Raw genomic sequence first — 19422 nt, forward strand, 5'->3', positions numbered from 1 at the left:
CGTGACATGGGACGAACAGCTCCTTCTATCTTTGGCTTTCTGGTTCAGAGCAACAGGCAGCTTTGACATGAGAGCGGCCGTCAGCCCACAGGAGGCTGGTGGGAGGCTTCCCACGCTGCTGAGGCCGGGAATAGAGACGTGCTGATGCCATCATCCGGCCAAGAAACGAAGCTCTGAATAAATGTTTGATGTCGTGGAGAAACGCTCACAAGCTCAGAACCAAAGTCATATTTTTGTTTATTCTTGGATATAAAAAGATGATGTCTTTAGGTGGTTTAATTTATGATAAAATAACATTTTTCATTTGCGGCATTTTTTCCTATTCACAGCAGCATTAAGCAAAATGTGCTCACTAGCGGCCCCAAATGGCAACAAGGGAGAACTGCTGCAACTTCAAAAGCTTCAGCTGCCAGAAATCACAAGTTTTTCCTCATTGAGGACAGATGTAACGAGGGGAAGGATGGGAAGGAAATGTGTTTTTATGGCACCTTTCAACAGCCTCAGAGTCCTGAGCTGCTTCTTAAAGACCCATGGTGGACACAGATCCAACTGGACGAAATGTCAAAGTGCATGAAGGTTGCAGTCAGGTGACCGGGTACAGGTGATATTGAGTTGTGGTAACATAAGAGGAAGAGAGGATAAGAAAAGGGATTTACGAACAGCTATTGAAAAGTTGCCGCTGCTGGAGTCTGGCAGCTGGGATCTCACGATCAACTGGGTCAAACTCAGAGCGTCCTCCTGTTTGCCATTTATCAGTGGACCTGGTGTGACCCCGTTGTATGGAGATGCTAATACAGAGATTCATTTAACCAGCATCACTACCAACTCCAAGCTACAGCCAAACACTTATTAGGACGATTCAGTCCTCAGTGTTCATTACTTGGTGTCAAACGGGCGAAGCGTGACTTGGCAGGCACAATAACCGCTTCTTACAGTGTGAAATTTAAGACCGGCACATGTGAGCAGAGAGAGGCCTCCCGGGTCGAAAAGCTCCACAATCGCAAATTTGCCCATTTACTTCCAGCGAGCCCTGCTGGAGTGCCCTTCCGACTGCTGACAAGCTGCGATTACATGAATAGAAAATAATATGATGAAAGTAGTGACGTATCCTGACAAATGGCCACTCTGACAAAAGTCCATCTGTTCAACATCCGGTCATTTTGTTGAGGCTTCTCCAGGACTGCAGCCCGTGTGGTCGACTGACTCACGGCCAAGAGCTCCTTCCTCCAACTCACTGATAGGAATAGAAGCCTCCACCCACACCGACGTGCAAACACACACACTCAACTCAAAGTGAATATAAGCAACAGGCATGCATGTACTGCAGGCTGCAAATTACAACAACACTTGTTTTTGTGTGTGTGTCACCCCGACCTTTCCTCCAGCGTCATGTTCAGGTCAAAATAAACACCTTGAAACACAAAATGTCCCATAATCCAACAGGCAGGTTGATTAAAATTGGTGCCTTACACTCATGCTCTGCATGGTTCTTTAGATTTCAAAGCAATCAGGACAAAATTTATACTTTTGGGTGCAATGGTAAGCCTCTAAAAATGGAGTCAGTCTCAGAGCTGAATGGATGCACCACTGTGAACTGTGGCGAAGGCGTGTCTGCTTGAGTTGAAAGTGTCTTAACTTGAGTGTAAAACAGAATGAGAGATAAGAAACGCTCACGCTGTGCTCACCTCCCTGAATCAATAATTGGCTTAATTTGTGCTGAATCTGCTTCTGTTCACATCCACGGCATGGATGTTCGGGACATGTAGGAACAGATCTGTTGCTGTGTTGGAACTGACAGTACAGAACATGAGTAACTGCTCCCCTTTCAGCTCTCTGAATATGTTGATGTCTCGATTCTGGGTCAGGTTGAGTTTCCGTGCTGCTGCTGCTCTGATTGGCCTCTCTGACTGAGCGCTTCTCCACAGCAACATTGTGGCTGGTGGTTATCACAGCATTTAGAGCCATCTGTCTTGATGAAGACTCCTCACAAGCAAGGTGAAGTCAAACTGGTTTAGCGCACTGAGGATGTCATTAACCAAAAGTTCATGCTGGGAATTTACTGCAGCTTTCCACATCATGTTTTTGTGTTTTACTGCAATGATTATGTCGCCAATGGGTGCAGTTCTGACATTAATAAAGACAATGTTTGAGATTCTTATCATTTTTAACCTCTTTTTGCTCAAAAAAACTGACTGCGCTTGACTCAAAAATAGTGTGAATTTACCCACAAATCCTGTCAACAGGATGTGTGTGTGTGTGTGTGTGTGTGTGTGTGTGTGCTCTTGATGTCGTAAAGGCACATGCACATCCATGTGCCTTCATCTGACACACACACGCAGAAACACAACAGCACCTACACACCATGTGGCTCGCTGGCACACACACACACACACACACACACACACACACACACACACACACACACACACACACACACACACAGGTTATTAGCACGAGGATGCCATGTGTCTGACTGACTCAGCCTGTTGGAGGAGGCGGCTTGACGCTCCACACCTTGTTCTCACACCGAGAGCTCTTCCATTTAATAAGCTGACACACACACACACACACACACACACACACACACACACACACACACACACACACACACACACCTCCCCTCTGCTCCTTCTGCTCCTCCTCATGTCTCTCTCTCCTCCTCATCACCGCGACCCGTCGCTCGGTTGGAGACTGTGGTGACTGATGTCTGTAAGGTTCAGGTCAACACCTCACAGAACGAGTGAGATGTTTTCTTCTGCATGTTGATGGTGGAGTTTCTGTAGGTGATGTAAATGCACACCATCCGATTCTTCTCACATTTACTGAAGAAATAACGACAAAAATGACGTTTACTCAAATGGAAAGAACATGAAAATTACCGGCAGTTTTTAGAATCTGGGCCGGCTGATTGGATATAAATTTGTGGATAATGGAAGACTGATTTACTGATGGATGCTTGGTGAATTTTTAATAAAAATAAATCTCTTAAACATTACAACAGTCATAAAAACCTACACATTCTCTGGTTACTGTGCTTGTTAGATTGTTTTAGAGAGCCTGACTGAGGCTTTGTGACATTAACGCTGGTGGTGGAGTATCATCCACCCTCAGTGTTTCTAATCGTAGATCAAACTGGCCGTTGGCAGCCTCGCGGTGCCTCCTCTGTCCTTCTCTGTTAGCAAAAAGCCTCAGTACTGGGGTGAAGTGGCTCCTCAAATGGCCAACGAGCAGCTCCCGGCTGTGTTTGCTTTTTCCCGTGACTGATGAAGGCAGCGCTTCAGCAGCAGCTTCTTCCTCTGCTGCTGCACTCTGAGTGCAGCTGAGGGCAAACGCTGTCCTGAGGTCCGGGTTGCAGCGGCTCCAGGCTGGACTGGACCGACAAAATCTCCTGCACCAACCTCCTGCAAAACAGATTTAGTGACTTTATTAATATGCAAACTGTATGAATCACAACCAGCCCTTTAAATGACTGTCGTCTCAGAGGCTGTAGGGGTACACAGCTGCAGAGATACACTGAAAACTTTTCCAAACAAGTGAAGCTGTGCTCTGATAGGACTTTACGGGCTCACATAGAGTGGACACAGGTTGCACGTGTCCACTATGACTTGTCGTCTTGCATCCATGCTGCCGGTCCACTCAAATTTGCCAAATTCTGATTTCCTGCCTGTTTTTATGCTTTTGCCAACCTGCAGCTTCTTCTGCGTCGTTAATACACCCACCTTTGACAAAGTTTGACAAAGTTTGACATCAGCTAAAAGCTACAAGTCTAGATGTTGAGCACATCTCATCTCCCAGCAGGATGTTGCAGAGGCCGAACTGCAGCAGCAGCAGCACTGTTTTTGGTCTTGAGTTCAAGAAAATACATGTTGGGTTATGACCCAAGAGAATATGTTATGGCCTCCTGACATGGCGTCATCATGCATACAAGGAGGTCTGAAAGAAGCTGCAGGTAATAAAACCATGTGAGGCTAAAGGCTGCAGAAAGTGACCTTAAACTGCAGCAAAATGGCTGATTTACGCTCACAGTATGTTTGCATTGATTTAGTGGGTCATCTTTTTCCTGTTAGCATCCTCCGGCCTGTCCTCCATCATCTGAACTTTCTCTGCCTCTTCTTGAGTTCCCTCATTGCCTCCCCAACCTTCTTGTTGTCTTTGACCGAAGTCTCCATCCGCGTCATGAAGCCGTTGGCCTTGCTGAACCTGTCGATGCTCTCTGCTGACACAACCCGCCGAGCCAGGTCACACTGGAGACAGACAGACGGACAGAGAGACAGAGAGAGGGCCAGGAAGACATTTTGTTGCTGTAAGGTGAGCAGTTTCAGCATCAGGTCTGCTCCATCTGCGGTATGGCTGATGTCAAATAGTCTGACCTGAATTTAGTGTAGTATCAATCTGTACAACGCTGTCATTTCGAGCGTGTTGATGTAGTGAAATGTGGCCTTGACGTTTTGTTTTCGCTCCGTCTCTGGGCCTCTGTAATTTGGATTGATTGATCTGAGGGAGAAATTTTGATTGTGACATGCTAATGCTAATATGCTAATATGTATGAAATTACAACTTTCTTTGAAAACATCCTTCAGAAGTATCTGCTGGAGGGATGCTTCATCAACTTTCTCAATGTTTGGAGTTATACGGTGGGTGAAAGGTGAAGATACCAAGCAATAACAGATGTTAGCAGGTCAAGGTTTCATTGTGTATCTGTGTGCCTTTTACTGAGAGTGAATGTGAATGGAAAAATAAAAGTGATTCACAGTTTTTGTGACATCTGTGCTTTTCTTTCTGTCTTGTTTTATGAAATGTCCAGCCAAAAACACAGAGCAAGAAAAAAAAGCTCTTTAAGCTCCATCAATCTTACCTCTTGATTATAATGTTGCTATAATCTAATCATTTAAATGATTATTTATTCATTTGACTCACAGAACATGAGGCTGTTAATCCATCCAGCGACAGCGCACGACTCATTTATTAATACTGAACCAGAAGGCTTTCATGATAAATTCATCATTACCGTAGATGCACTGAATCACCTTGCTGGCCAGCAGGATGCAGGGGATGGAGGCTCCGTTAGGCAGGATGGCCTTGTTGTCCAGGTCCTGTTTCCAATAGCAACAGCTGAGGAAGCTGGACGAGCTGGTGACGTCAAACATCACCGCACAGCTCACAGACATACATACGTAGACGCCTCATTACGTGCTGGAGTGTAATCCAGTGTATTACAAAGGACTAAGTATAAGTACACTTAGAAAGTACACTTTATTACTATTGAAAATATTTGTAATTCAGTGCATTTTTTAAAAGTACACAAGTACAATTTATGATACACTTACAATAAAGAACACTTTTTAAAAGTACTTTGAAATACCACTTTACTTTTTAGTACATTGAAGTAGAACTGAACGACGTGTATTTAGGAGAAGACTTTTTACAGTACGTGTCAAACACTTTCAATGAAGCACAAATGTTAAAGTTTGACTTTTCTGTACTGCAGTTATATTTGTAGTACTTTAAACTGAGTATGTTCAGTCTACATATGTGTTTTCTTTCCTTGCCGAGCTTTGAGTTGTCAGGGCCGCCACACCAAAGTGATCAAAAATAGAATAAATGCATTTTTACATCAAAACTTGGCGCTGAGCAGCTTCAAGCTTAGCGAGGCCGTTGAAGGCTGACAGACACCAGACCTGAGGCGATCCTGTTCTGCTGCTTCCAGTACGCCTGGATCCAACCATACGACCCTAACCCTAACATCAGCAGCTGGAGGGGGTCACTGGCAGATGAGACGCTCAAGTTCAGCAACTGGGACGTCCATCAGCCGTCTGGCTCCGTGAGTCAAGAACAATGTGGTGCCATGTTTGATACCGGACGCTGGCACGATAGCACCTGTGAAGCACCCTTTGAGCGTTCTGCATGGATGGCACAGGTGAGCAGCGGTGGACGAAGTACTCAGTGCCAGTACTTGAGTCAAAGTACAGATACTAATGGTCAAATATTACTGCACTACAAGTCAAAGGAGCTCAGTCAAAACATTACTCCAGTACTCAAATATTCAAAAGTACATGCTCTAAGAATTACTGAAGTAGAAGTAAAAGTACATTTTTATACACAGTCATGTGTATAAAAGACCAACTCATGTTCAGCAGGAACATTCAGGGAGGAGTGTCTTGAAGACCCCCTTCATCACCGCCGTCCCTGGTCGTGTGCTGTGAACACCTCACGGTAGCCAGAGTTGTTGAATTCTAACAAAATACTGATTGCTTGTTCTTTCTTAAAGTGGTTCTCCAGCCGTTTAGTGCTGGACTCCTAAAGCTGGGGGAAGAGTTAAAAAAAGACATCTTGACCTGTGTGAAACACAGGATCATACACTTCCCATGATGCATCTGTCATTTGACTCCTTTTGTGCAGAACAGCTTTTAAAGCTCCACACCTTCAGTTTAACTGCCCACTAAATTGACTTTAATGTGTAAAATGAGCAAATTGACGCTTTACGTGACACAAAACACCTGAGGAACAGGTGGACGAGCAGATGCTCAACCCAATCAGTGGAGGCTTGTAGAACACAGGGGAGCTTGAGCTGGAGCAGGAGTGCCCCCTGCTGGACACAGAGGGCGAGGTCAGCGCTGCTCTTGGTTCAGTGCGCGTTACTGCACACCTGCTGCACATATGAACGCACCTTTGATTGACAGTGACTGTGTTTGTAGATGCAGAGTGTGATCTCAGAGCAGGAGCAGCAGGAGAATAAGTACCCAGTGAAACCTCTGAGGGAGCTGAAGAGTCACTTTCTGATGCAGCAACAGAAGAAGAGACAGGATGCTGAAGCTGCGCTGCTTCACAAACAGAAACCACAGGAGGTAACGAGGCCTTTTCACTGAGACCAACACAGAGCGACAGCAGGCTCCCTGTTAGGTCGACACACACCCTCCCTCCTCTCACCTCCTCTTCCTGGACATGAGCAGGACGGCGAGCGGCGACCCGCTGACCCCCTGCGAGGACTGCAGGTGCACTGCTGGGTGTTGGTGCCGTCGGGCAGTCGGAGCATCGGAGAGAACTTCTTCATCGACCCTCTGACCGGGAACAGCTACTCCATCGACGACGACAACTTCCTGGACATCGAGAGTGTGTGGAACAAGCTCAGCTACTACGTGAACATGCAGGACTGCAGGAACAGCTGCACTGTGAGTCCATGACAGCTACAGACACACAGCTGACTGATGCTGTCAGTCACATGAGTACAGACAGGTCCGACATAAAGAAAGGAACAGCCGTCATGAAGGGTAAATACACTGACTGCAGTAAATGTGTTATACATGTGCCTGTGTACAGTATCTGCTTGTGTGTGTGTGTGTGTGTGTGTGTGTGTGTGTGTGTGTGTGTGTGTGTGTGTGTGCGTGTGTGTGTGTGTGTGTGTAAAGGATATGCTGTTTGACCTGGAAGATTTAAGGACGTGGGAGCTGGTCTTGTTCGGTGCAGCCAGCAAAAAGCAGCTGATTCTCTCCGTCCTGAACAAGAAGGAGAATAAGATGATGAACAGAATCAGCAGTGATGAAGAGGTGTGTGTGGAAAGTTGGACTGAAATGAGGTTTTCAAAGCAGAGGACACCTTTAAAGATAAGGCTGGTGTTCCTCCATCACTGTGAACACACACACACACTGTTTACTCTGGCAGTGTGTGACAGTGAATTAGCCGACTGTGAGCTCAACATTGTGTTTCTGTGTTGCAGCGCAGAGTTTTTGAGGTGCCCAGATCCTGGATCAGCCACATCACAATCTCCAAAAAAGGTGCAGGAGCAGCACAGGAGCTCTGTTTGTGCGCTGTTTGTTTTCAAGGTGTATGTGTAAGTGTAAAACACACAGATCAGTGCCAGCGTCCAGTCTCTGACACGTCTCCTGATGCTGGAAAACCTCCACAAACCGCTGCCTCGCCTCTCTGACTCAGACCTGGAGACCAGCTGGCCGCAGAGAACGAAGGTGACACGCTACAGGAAAGCAAAGCTGGAGAAGTTCGCGGCGTAGGTGAGGTCGGACGGCCTGGTCACACGCCCGACGAGATACCAAGACCTGGACTGTGAGTGAGGACACGTCTGACTGTCCACTCAGGGTTTGTCATGCGGAGAAGAAATGATGCACAGAGGAGAGGAGAGCGAGAGATGAGGAGATGAATTTTGGCAGAGAGGCATGATTAAAATCCCCTGGTGTGTGTGTGTGTGTGTGTGTGTGTGTGTGTGTGTGTGTGTGTGTGTGTGTGTGTGAGACAGTGCATTCTCCCTCTGTTTTTAATGCCAGTGTCGGTGAACAGTCATACGTGCGTTGGTGTGCAGAAACAGTGGCTGCGTTGTGATTGGAGGAGGGACTCTACCGTTTCCTAGTTGACCAGTGAAGCAGGAAGTGGCAGCATAAACCATCAGAGCTTCAACATGGAAGTCCAGCACACCTTGGTCTGCTTCCTCTTCCTCTGTGAGTGCATTCACTTCACTCGTTTTCTTCATTTTCGTGTCTTTGAGTGTGAAAATGGAAATTCAGCAGTCTGAGGTGTTCAGATCAAAGAGCCTCGTCCAGAGTTCAGTTTCAGGTGTTTGCTCTGTGGAGGGACGCTCTGAGGATTTCTCTGTGCTCACTGTGGGCAGCAGAACAAGATGTTCGTGTGAGACAGTCTGGTTCTGCTTTAGGACACACTTCAGAAAAAGTGATCCTTCAAAATAAAGTTCATCAGAAGTGAGATCGTAAACCGACTTTATGAAGTCAAACTAACTGAAGCCAATTAAAACTTCACAGCTGTCGAGAAACGAGTTTTTTATTTCAGTTCTTCTTTGCTTAAAGGTTGTTTGTTTTTTACGTGGTTGCTTTCAGCTGAAAGTAATGATTATTTTCATCATCGATTAATCTGCCAATTAATAAAAATCAGTATCAGCTCAAAACGCACAAATGTTCAGTTTACCCACTTTACTGTTATACATGAAGAAAAGAGTTGAATCCTGATGTTTGGGGAACTGGAACCACCAGAAGTTTGACGTCCTCGTTTGAAAGACAAAACGTTATCAACATAATTGCTATCAATTGATTGGTGGCTTCATCTTTTCAGCTCTTTGCAGCACAGAAGAGCAAAGAAAGCTGCACTAACGTTTGATGAATGTAAAAGACACTAAATCATTTTTCCTAAAACAAAACCAGCTGATGAGTGATTTCTCAGCATTATGTGGGAAACGCTGTGAAGGCTGTGGACTGACAGCAGCTCTTAAAAACAGGAAGACAGAGTGCAACAGGAGGTAATGTTGAAAGTCTCTTGTGGTTTGTGGCTGTTTGGACGTTTGGACGAACTCTGTTCCCTCTCAGGACGTTACAAAGTCCACGTTAACGTGAAGCGGGACGTGATCAGCCTGCAGCATCTGACAGACAAACTAATCATTGCTGGTCTTTTTGAAGCTTTGCAGGGTGGAAGCCGGGGTCTCGTTAACGCCCAGATCATCGTCTATTCAGGGAGCGAAGGGGGAGACGTCACAGTCGAATGCTCCCTGTCTCGCACCGGAAGCGGGACGTTCTTCTGCAGGGACAGCTGTGACGAAAAGGACATTCTCATTGAAACAACGGGTGTCACGGCTCACAGAGACAGATACAGCATCGAATACAGAAGAGCGTCTGGAGGAGGACGGCTTGTTGTGACCGTCAGACAGCTGAGGAAGTCTGATTCAGGACTGTACAGCTGTGGCTCCGACGGCAGACTCTCAAAGCAGCAGGTGGAAATCATCGTTATCGATGGTGAGTTTCTACTAGAAGGCAGGAAGAAAGTGCTCCACCTCGTCTGCAAAGTTACTGTTCAGTGACATCATCGCTGTGAGCGCTGACGGCTGCTCACACACACACACACACACACACACACACACACACACACACACACACACACACACATCTGTGTGACAGGTTTAAGAGTTTGAGCTGACTGTAGATCAGTTGAGTCGCTCTCTGCTAAAGACTGAGAGTCAGACGTAGAGTTTATCAAAAACACCTGAGCGTCTGCAGAACTTTTGCATAAAGTTGTTCATTAATTATCAGCTAAATCCTCTTTTTACAACTTAAACTCAAAGCCGGTTGTTTCATTAAAGCATCAAAGAAACAGAATGAGATGAAATGTCAAAATCTTCCTCCAGGATCAAAATAAACTGTCGATCATTGGTCTTTTCAGCGGCGCTGCACGATGAAAATCCTTCAGGAGAAAAAACCCTCTATGCACAAACTGGAGGAAGCGTCGTGGTCGAATGCTCCTTCACTGGCTCTGCAGCCGTGACCTACTTCTGCAAGGACAGATGTGAACCAAAGGACGTTCTTGTTAACACGATCGGGGTCAAAGTTCAGAGAGGCAGATACAGCATTGAATACGTAGAAGCATCTTCTTCAGGAGGATTTGTGTACGTGAGCATCACACAGCTGAACACGTCCGACTCGGGGCGGTACAGGTGTGCTGCGCTCAGAGGTTTGTCACGTCACTTCCGGGAGTTCACGCTCGTTGTCACAGATGGTGAGTTTAAAGTGGAACGAGAGTGAAGAAGCTAACGGTTCGGACACACACGAGCATCTCGTCTCTCGTGTTTCTGTCGTTCACAGCTTCGACCGTTTCAGCCCCCACAGCAGCAACAACGCAGACTTTAAGCTCCGACCAGCAGCAGCCTGACATGACGCCAGCTGCAGGTACGTCCACGCCCTGATGACAGTCTATGGCTGACAGGAAGCTCAGGTAACTGGTCCTCCGGCCACACAACGTGTTAGCAGGGAGACAAAGCCAGACGATCCCTTTCCTATTGCTCCCAGTCTCTATGCTAAGCTAAGCTAAGCTAAGCTAAGCTAACTGGCTCCTGGCTGTAGCGTCATATTCACTGTGCAGACATCAGAGTTTATTATTCTGCATATTTGACTCGTCTTACATTTAACGCCTTAGCCAAGGACACTTGGACATGTGGACAGGAAGAGCTGATTGTGGTTGCTGTCCTCCGGAGCCACAGCCGCCCTGAAGTATGTTTGAGGTGTCCTGTTCTATGATTTTATTGGACACCGGGCAGTAATGAGTATCATCTATAGCCAGGGTACGATGCTGATAAAGAACATCAAACTGCACACGGCAAGGTGTGATCGCACAGGTATATAATGTGTCTTTTAGCTGAGAGTCCAGCCGGACGTGTCACAGTAAACTGGCCGATGTCAAACTGTCCACTCGAACTTCTGCAGACGTCTGGCTCTATGTGGGTCTGACTCTGGCTGTCCTGGTCGTCCTGTTAGCAGTGGCTGTGCTGATCTACTGCAGGAAGATTTCTGCTAAACCCGAGGGTGAGAGACAGGAAACTTTCAACGTTTGACGTTTCTGTGCACGTGAAATTAACGTTTCAAACCCAAACGCCGCTCAAAGCTCAGATCAGGAGGTTGTAGGCTGATTGTAGACTGCTGTGTTCTTCAGAGCCTCCTGAGGAACCAGAGTACGCTTCTGTCTCACAGGTGAGTTTCAGAACATTTTGGACATTTAAGCATCGAGCTGATGTGAATACAAACCAAACCGTCTTCTCCTGTAGACCAACAGAGTGTGCGAGGACATCGGAGGGGACAGACGGATCAGATCTCCTGAGGTAAACTCTCCCATATACCAAAGCACACGCAGGAGAAACCAATAACTTCATCTGTGGGCTCAGAAAAAAGCTTACCAGAGGAAAATGATGTTCTTTCTGGAGGTTTTTGAACAAAACAAGTTACTGGACTTGAAGATGTTAAAGACACGTTGGTGAATTCGGCGCTGTTGGACAGTTTGACACCTGCTGACTGCAGCAAAGGAAGACAGCCAGCGAACATGGATGTCAGCGTCTGACGGACGTTAGGACGTTAACCCCTCTTTCTCTTCTTTTCCAGGCTGAAGACGACCCGAGTGAACTCACCTACTCTGAGCTGAACTTTTCCAGCCGGACGCACAACAGCGCCCTCTGTGGAAAGGGCGATGACGTCGTTTACGCTGTGCCTCGGCTAAAAGCGAGCTCTGCCAGCAGACGAGCCAAAGAGGATCCACCTTTGTGCTCTGCTGTCACTTAGCTGCAGTGCTGCTGGTCTGAAGAGCAATAAGACAGAAGCCTGGAATACCTGGAAGATGTTATTTCTGTCCTCTGTGGCATAAACACCAATCTGCTGACTCAACAGTTAGAGTCTGATTCTAAGGTAAATTTATTAAACCAGTTATCATATACGTCATTAAGGCCTTATCAGCACAGTAGGTTATTTGGTTAAATTAGGGTTCATCGCGTTGGTTAAAGTTAAACCTCAATTTACTCACATTTGAAATGATTCAAAAACAGAAATAAATAAATGAATACGAAGCATCATGTCCAGTGTGTGACGTCTGTTAGCAGCTGTGATGTGGTCACATGTTGTTAAAAGCTGAGTATTTATGGTGGACGTGTATGTTCAGAGGGCCTTAATCTACAGCACTGCATCTAATTCAATGAGCTCATCACGTCTTTGCAGCATCGCCGTCCTGTGACGACTAAACTTTAACGAGCTCAGGAAACCAGAAGAGGCCAAAAGAGGCTTTTTAAAGAGTTTATTTAGCTGAAGAGGGGGAGAGTTTTACTATTATTTTCAACATGTAGACATCTGGAGATACGTGGTTTTCTCAGGAAAGGAAGGCGATGAAAGTTGCAGTCTGAACAGTCACTGAAGCTGTCGGACAAATATAAATACACAAGTATGAAGTTGCATGAAACAGAAATACTGCACTTCAATGCAGCATTAAATGAAGTAGACGTGTGTGTGTGCGTGCGTGCGTGCGTGCGTGTGTGTGTGTGTGTGTGCGTGTGTGTGTGTTTCTGAGCTCAGAGGGTTGGGGGGGCACTGGACGAGTGATTCTGGGTGCAGGTGCATACAGGACAGCTTGTTCTTCATACAGCTGATCGGTGGGAAATTGCACCACAGGTGTGCTCAGCAGTGGGCGGGTGTTGTCACACGTTTTGTGTCAGTCTTGTTCCATTCAGTCAGAGTGAAGTAAGAGTCAAAGTTCATAACTCAACTGCACGAGTCTTTAGAGGAAGAGGAGACACTTCCTGTGCGTTCGCTTGGTTCGGCTGAGACCTGCAGCTTCACACGTCTATCGAACAGATGTCACCAAAAGGTCATGTTTCTCACCTGACACAGGTAAATGCCTCCTAAATGAATGTCCACAGGGAGTCAATGCAAGTTTTATATTTTGAAACTATCATCATACTTCCAGCCTCACCTTCCCCTGAAGCCAGCGAGCAGAAAAAAAGTGACAAACTACTGTAAAGATAACATAACCATAATACTAATGATAATGTAAATATTGAATGAATGGTAAATAAAACAACTCAACTGTAAAGATAAACACGCACAATATGGTAAAAATAATGCTGAAACAAGGTCGGAGTTCTGCTTCAGCAGGAAGGGGGCGAGCTGTATAACTGCATGGAGAGACCTTCACTTTGTGAACATGTGATTGGATGAAGGGGAATCCTGCAGGAAGTGGAAACAGACAACTTCCCCCTCTGGTGTTTCCAAGTGGTATTACAGGTGGTGCAGCTGCTGAAGACCCAGTGGTTGATGGAATTACACAGTGAAAGCGAGACTAAAGGAGCCAGTTGTGATTGTTATTATGATTGTTTAGCATTTTTTGTGTATGTATGTTTATTCATTGATTTATTTAATTGCTTTCCTTGCATAGTTGAAACTGTGTACCCTCTGAATGTTATGGAGAGGTGATATCTGTCAGTCCAGATGTTTTAATTTGTGAATTTGTCAGAGTTGGACAAGCAAAACTTCAGAAATCAACGGTTTAAAAAAGCCTGAGCTTTCTCCTCATCACGATGCAGCAGAGGCCCAACAGGATGAGTCCGGCAGCGACGCCTGCGAGGCTGAAGCTGATCAGCACCTGTGAAGGAACGCTGCTGATGAGGACGTTCATCGTTCTGTCATTAACATTTGGTCATTTTTGTGTTTAATCTGGTTTCTGCACAAGAGAAGAAAACAGTGAGGAGCGTCCACAAACCACCGCTTCCTGAAGCAAACCGTACTGTGTTAAGAAGAAGTGCCCAGTGGGCGTGCTGGTCTGACATGGTCTGGTTCTGCTGGTTTGCAGTAGAGTCCCACTGGGCCAGAGAGCTTTGGTAGTCCAGATTGAGAACCCCGACGGGCAAAACCCGGACCCCCCAGTAAACCCTCTTCACCCTGCGGAAGGTGGCATCGTGCACGTCACAGCGATAAGTGCCTGAAAATGACACCATCAGTTCAGGAAATCTTTTTTTGAATGAGGTGTTGACATTCAGCAGCTGAACAGAGGAGCTTACCTGCGTCCTCCTCCCTGACGGGGTCCAGAACCACTCGGTCCAGCAGAGGAGCGTCCCAGCGGGAGAACAGGGAGTCGTCAGAGGTGATTATTCCTCGGGCGTAACGCCAAGACACCCTGAGAGGTAACAGAAAACAGCACAGTGAGCGCTGGCCTCTGCTGCAGCCACGTGTTCTACCTGAGGAGGAAATCACCTGTTTGAGACGCAGTCGTTGCTGTTGTTTAATGCAACGCTGCGTCATCAGTTTGTGTGTAATGTGCATTTTACTGGCATTTACGTTGTGCTCATTTGATGAATTGGTTCGCATAGACTACAAATGTTTAAGTCCCTCATTTCACGCCTGGCTGAAAAGCTGTTTCACTGCCCACTGTGGTACAAGTTTCACCTCTGCCCACAGCCACAGCACAACCCACCAGTGACATCACAACCACTGCAACCAGGTGAGAAGCTGCTGCAGCTCAGCAAGAACAAGATTTTCAGCTGCTAAGCTGCTTCATGAAGTGTCTCCTGTATTTTACTTTTACTGTGAGATTTCATAACGTCTCAAAATGTAGTCGTCTTAACTTTAGCAAATTTTCCGTCACTATAATATATAATTTACTGCACATTATTAAATACATTTGAATGTATTCAACTTAAAAGCATCCTGAGTTTGGGTTCATTCAGCCCTGAGCAGAGGAAACCAGGCTGAACATACATCCAAACAGCAGACATTAGACTCCACTATGTCTGAGTCAACTTAAGAAGGACCTGAATGACTCCTGAATCCTCAGCCTCCTCGCCTCCAGCCTCACCTCCATGAGAACCTCCCCATCGCCTCCATGACTTCTCCCAGGCAGTCGATGTCCACTGTCTGTCCTGAAGTCACAGTCATCGTCCTGAGGCCACACTGCCACGACTCCACACACTTCACCTTACGGACTCGACACTCCTTTGACACCTTGGACACGTGCAGAAGACAGTGATCATTTATTCCCCGTCTCTCTCAGTCACAGCGTCCCATGTTTAAGACGTCTCTGTGTTACCTCTGCTCCCTCTTTGCTTCTCACGTCTTCTTCCATTGCTGTCTTGCCGTCTTTCAGCAAACACAACGTTTGAGTTTTCACGCCCAGCCCACAGGTGGCGCTGCAGGAGGAGCTGTCAACAATGACCTCCAGTGGCGCCTCATCCGCCTCCTCCAGGTGAACTGAGGCCAGAGGATGGAGGAGGAGGAGGTGGAGGAGCAAGCTGACAGTCACATGATGCATTTTGATGTTTGATAGTCAATCTGCAGGAAAGAAAAGGTTTTTCACTCAATGACCATAAAAAAACACACAATCACACTTTCTGTTTGATAATTTTTTTATCTCTGAGCAACATGTCCTGTCAGAAAGATTGATTTTTAGCTTAAGTGATTTTAATATGTGCTTTAAAATCCATTTCATGTGTTCAAGCAGAATTGCTCTCCAGTAGAGAGAATATATGAGTGAAAGCTCATCTGTAATTTGACAAATAATATTCAGAAAGAATCGACATATAACTGTACTAACCTGCACAGCACTCGGCCGCTCACCTGATGCTCTGCTGCTTCGCCGTTCAAAGGTCCAGCTGAAGCCAAAGTGAGCTCACCTCCTTCATAAAACCATTCAAATACAAAGTGAAGGCAAGAGTGCAAACTGCTGCATCTTCACTTATTTTGAGTTGAACGTTGTGTCGTGACAGCCGGCGTTCCGGCCTGCAGGTTCTCTCCGTCTCCATGACATCCCTGTCAGAGTGGAAACGCTGTGCAGTAAATTACCTGTCAAATGCAAGGAAATAACCTGAGAGCAGTGTCCAGTTTGGCCACAAAGTGCTTTTGCATTGGTTGTTATTCATTTCTTTGCACTTTACTTTCTTGCATATATCACATCAAATAACTGTTAATCCACAAATGAAATGACGTCTCAAAACATGCAGAATTTCAGAAAGACGCAAAAAATCTTCCAATATTATTTGAAGAAGTTGTGTAAAAGAAATCTATTCAGGGCGCTCATGATCTCAGAACACAAAGGTTTCTCGCTGTCTTATTTAGATTCACATTAAAAGGTCTGTTAGAGCCAATTTCAGACATAAAATCAAGACTGTAACCAGTAAAAGTTCTCCACAAACAGACGTCTGTTATTGTGGGTTAGAGTTTCCTCTCTGACGCAGGGAGCAGAAGCTGAACTGATTCATGTTTTTCATACAGAGTTTGTCATGTGAACTGGTGAAAACCAACTTGTATGTGGATGATGTTGCTGTTTGTAAGATGACCACCAGGTGTCAGACAAACACCAGACAGAACGACACACACCCAGAAAATCAGCTGTCGCCTTTCATCCACTGAGGAGATCATAAATTTAGAAATGAATCAACCAAGCAGTTTTATTTTAAAAAGACAGAACAACAATAAAAATCACTGATGGTCACAAGAGACAATAACAATTACAATGTTTGAATAAGTGTAAGAATAAAAAAAAATAGCTCTGGAAACTGTACACAGAGGAGGGAAACAGAAAAGTTGTCGTATAGTTAATAATAGAGTGATTTTGTCACGTTTGTTCAAATAATCAATATCATCATAGGGTGCAGACTGAGGGCAGGTTTACGGGTTAGGTAAGGTTAGGTACTGGGGACATTACAACGTGTGTGTGTGTGTGTGTGTGTGTGTGTGTGTGTGTGTGTGTGTGTGTGTGTGTGTGTGTGTGTGTGTGTGTGTGTAAAAATCCTGGAAACTGCTTTGTCATGAAGGCGAGACTTTTCTAACTTATGCAGACAGAGAAAAGTAAATCATACATGCAATGAATGCATGAAAAGCAGTGCTGCTCAGTCAATGGGATATTCAAAGTTCACATGAAACAGCTAGTTACTGGTAACACTTTCAGGGCAACGTCGGACTTATTCCAGATGTTTTATGCCAACAAATCCCATAAAAAGATGCAAACCAATGACTTCCTTCCCAGGGCACATGAAATGTGTGACGCCTCCCAGTCTGCCTCAGGGTCTCCTCCCTGGATGTGCCCAAAAAGCCTCCACGTGGAAGCATCCAAGAGGCACCTTGATGAGACTGAATCACCTCAGCTGGCCTCTCGCAGCACACAGGAGCACCACTTCTACATCGAGCTCCTCACCTCGTCCTCCAGGCTGAGTCTGGACGCCCTGCGAAGGAAACTCCACCCAGAGGCCATGAGCGGACCACCAAAGCCTCACCTTCAGGTTCAGCCTCCTCCTCAGCACAGCAGGCTGGCACAGCTTAATGCTGCTGCATGCACCTTTCTCACTTTGCCATCACGGCTCATGCATGTTGAAGCCAAACACAGGAGCCAGGTCCCCTCTGTAAAGGGCCACAAGATAAAGTTCTGCTCTGCGAATCTGTTTTCATTTTCTGGACCTTTCTCTCCTCTTGTGCTTTGTTTTGTTGAATATTGATTATTTTTCACATTTAAATGGAGCCATGTGAGAAGTTAAGAGTGGAAATGTCTCTGGAGAGTTTCTGTGGAGCTGCTTTCTTTGAGGCCCCTTCATTTGACATGAACTAGAAACTGTGGATGCAAAGCAAACGAGGTGAAGCAGTAATGAGTCATTATATGTTCTAACATTATATGTTATACGATGTCGGATACAAATAACGCCACAACCGCGGAGCAGTCGGACCCTACGTCGGCTACCATTGTGGAAGCTATTAACAACATGAAAACCTAATTTTCCATCAGGTTTGACGGTGTTTTGACTGCTACTGAAAACGTGAGGCAAGACATGACGGCCTGTGCAGAGCGCGTTACGGAGGCGGAAACGACAGTGTCACCTTGCTTCAAACCAAAGTACAAGTCCTAGAAAATAATAATAAAGACCTGGAGGAAAAAATTCTGCATCTGGAGACAAGATCAAGGCGCTCTAATTTGAGGCTTGTCAGTCCACAGGAGGGAGCGGAGGGCGCGGACGCCTGCGCCTTTCTGGAGAGCTGCTTGCCGGACGCGCTGGAGCTGGCACCGCCGCGCACAAATCTAACCTTGGAGAGGGCGCACAGAATCGGACCAAGAATACATGACACATCTTCACCCACAACGCTCATAATGAAGTTTCTGAACTATAAAGATAAAGAAATGGATGTGAGAGCCGCCAAGTACTCTACAAGAAGCAGCCGCTGAGGTGGTACCAGGACATGACAGCAGGCGTTCACAAGAAGGACTTCGACGAGGCGAGGCGGCAACTCCGGTCAATGGGACTCCGGTACGGCATCAATCCTCCAGCCCGGCTGATCGTGACACACCAGGAACGGTCTCACATTTTGAACAACCGAGGAGGCTGAAGACTTTATCCAGCAGATCAGGTCACAAACTGGACCCGACTGAGCTACCATGTGAACGAGGGTCGTGGATTACGAAGTGGAAGGTAACAGCTGAGTCAGCAAAGTAAACAACGAGGATGCATCTGTGAGAGTTTCAGCTGGTCTCACGCAAATCACGCCAGTTATTCAAGTTCATTCCTGTTAGGTAAATAATACCCATGGCTGATAACCCTGTCTCTTCTGAGACTGTTAATTAGGTTCATCTTAAAATGGCACTGACAAACTGGAAACTGGGATCTTATTTTAGAGAGCTGTTAGTGATATCCTCCTTTTTATATTTGCTTTATCATATATATTAAGAAATGCTGCGGCTGTCACTCTGTGAATATCAAGCAACGGGGTTAAATGTACACATTCATTTCTGTTCACGTTTTTCCATAACAATGTTTTGAAAATAAGGCTTTATAATTTAGTTCATGATTGAGTGAAAGTGTCTGAAAAGGACAGATGTTTTATCATGGTAGCACCAGAGTTTAAGCTGTTGGTGCAGTGAGCGCTGGGACAACAGTCTCATCTGTCAAACTGATGCTGTAAATAAGCACACGGAGGGAAATGACGTTCTTGGAAGCTTAACAGGGCACGTTCTTCCAGGAAATGAATGAATTACGGTTATCATCATAATTGCATTTGTGTTGTTCCCCTGGAGTCCCTCATTTGCCTCTGCTCCTCCCAAAGTAACACAAATGTACACCACCCACCAGCAGAGACATTTCACTCTGCTGTCATCTCCTTCCTCTCTCTGTCTCTGATGACACCCACATAT

The 19422-nt window shown here is 45.9% G+C and overlaps 2 protein-coding genes and 1 long non-coding RNA gene across 3 annotated transcripts; 1 reads left to right on the top strand and 2 right to left on the bottom strand.

Moving 5' to 3' along the window:
• Positions 1-3220: 3220 nt before the first annotated feature.
• LOC139334720 (ras-related protein Rab-7L1-like) lies at positions 3221-5168 on the bottom strand. The gene is made up of 3 exons (XM_070967816.1): positions 5028-5168; positions 4099-4244; positions 3221-3401 (listed from the first exon to the last, which is right to left on the bottom strand). Exons 1-3 carry the CDS (start codon positions 5166-5168, stop codon positions 3278-3280), a joined length of 411 nt encoding a protein of 136 aa, XP_070823917.1. The 3' UTR covers positions 3221-3277.
• A 5431-nt stretch (positions 5169-10599) lies between these two features.
• On the top strand, positions 10600-11471 carry LOC139335671 (uncharacterized). The gene is made up of 3 exons (XR_011602434.1): positions 10600-10673; positions 11208-11306; positions 11434-11471. It is a non-coding gene; the product is annotated as an uncharacterized lncRNA (long non-coding RNA).
• Positions 11472-13455: 1984 nt separating this feature from the next.
• On the bottom strand, positions 13456-15561 carry tmem81 (transmembrane protein 81). Its single transcript, XM_070969341.1, has 5 exons — positions 15340-15561; positions 15109-15254; positions 14315-14430; positions 14042-14235; positions 13456-13899 (listed from the first exon to the last, which is right to left on the bottom strand). The coding sequence occupies exons 1-5, from the start codon at positions 15559-15561 to the stop codon at positions 13804-13806; spliced, it is 774 nt and encodes a 257-aa protein (XP_070825442.1). The 3' UTR covers positions 13456-13803.
• Positions 15562-19422: the final 3861 nt, after the last annotated feature.

This window comes from Chaetodon trifascialis, chromosome 8 (genome assembly GCF_039877785.1).
Source record: "Chaetodon trifascialis isolate fChaTrf1 chromosome 8, fChaTrf1.hap1, whole genome shotgun sequence".
Classification (NCBI taxonomy): Eukaryota; Metazoa; Chordata; class Actinopteri; order Chaetodontiformes; family Chaetodontidae; genus Chaetodon; species Chaetodon trifascialis.

What these genes read in the sequence shown, in the direction of transcription:
- LOC139334720 (XM_070967816.1), bottom strand. Translation starts at nt 5,168, where the DNA reads ATGTCTGTGAGCTGTGCGGTGATGTTTGACGTCACCAGCTCGTCCAGC. An exon ending in GCATCCTGCTGGCCAGCAAG is followed by an intron (nt 4,245 to 5,027) that starts GTGATTCAGTGC and finishes GTCTGTCTCCAG; the next exon opens with TGTGACCTGGCTCGGCGGGT. An exon ending in CTCAAGAAGAGGCAGAGAAA is followed by an intron (nt 3,402 to 4,098) that starts GTTCAGATGATG and finishes TCTGTTTTGCAG; the next exon opens with GAGGTTGGTGCAGGAGATTT.
- tmem81 (XM_070969341.1), bottom strand. Translation starts at nt 15,561, where the DNA reads ATGCATCATGTGACTGTCAGCTTGCTCCTCCACCTCCTCCTCCTCCAT. An exon ending in CGTCAGGGAGGAGGACGCAG is followed by an intron (nt 14,236 to 14,314) that starts GTAAGCTCCTCT and finishes TGTCATTTTCAG; the next exon opens with GCACTTATCGCTGTGACGTG. An exon ending in GGGCACTTCTTCTTAACACA is followed by an intron (nt 13,900 to 14,041) that starts GTACGGTTTGCT and finishes GTTCCTTCACAG; the next exon opens with GTGCTGATCAGCTTCAGCCT.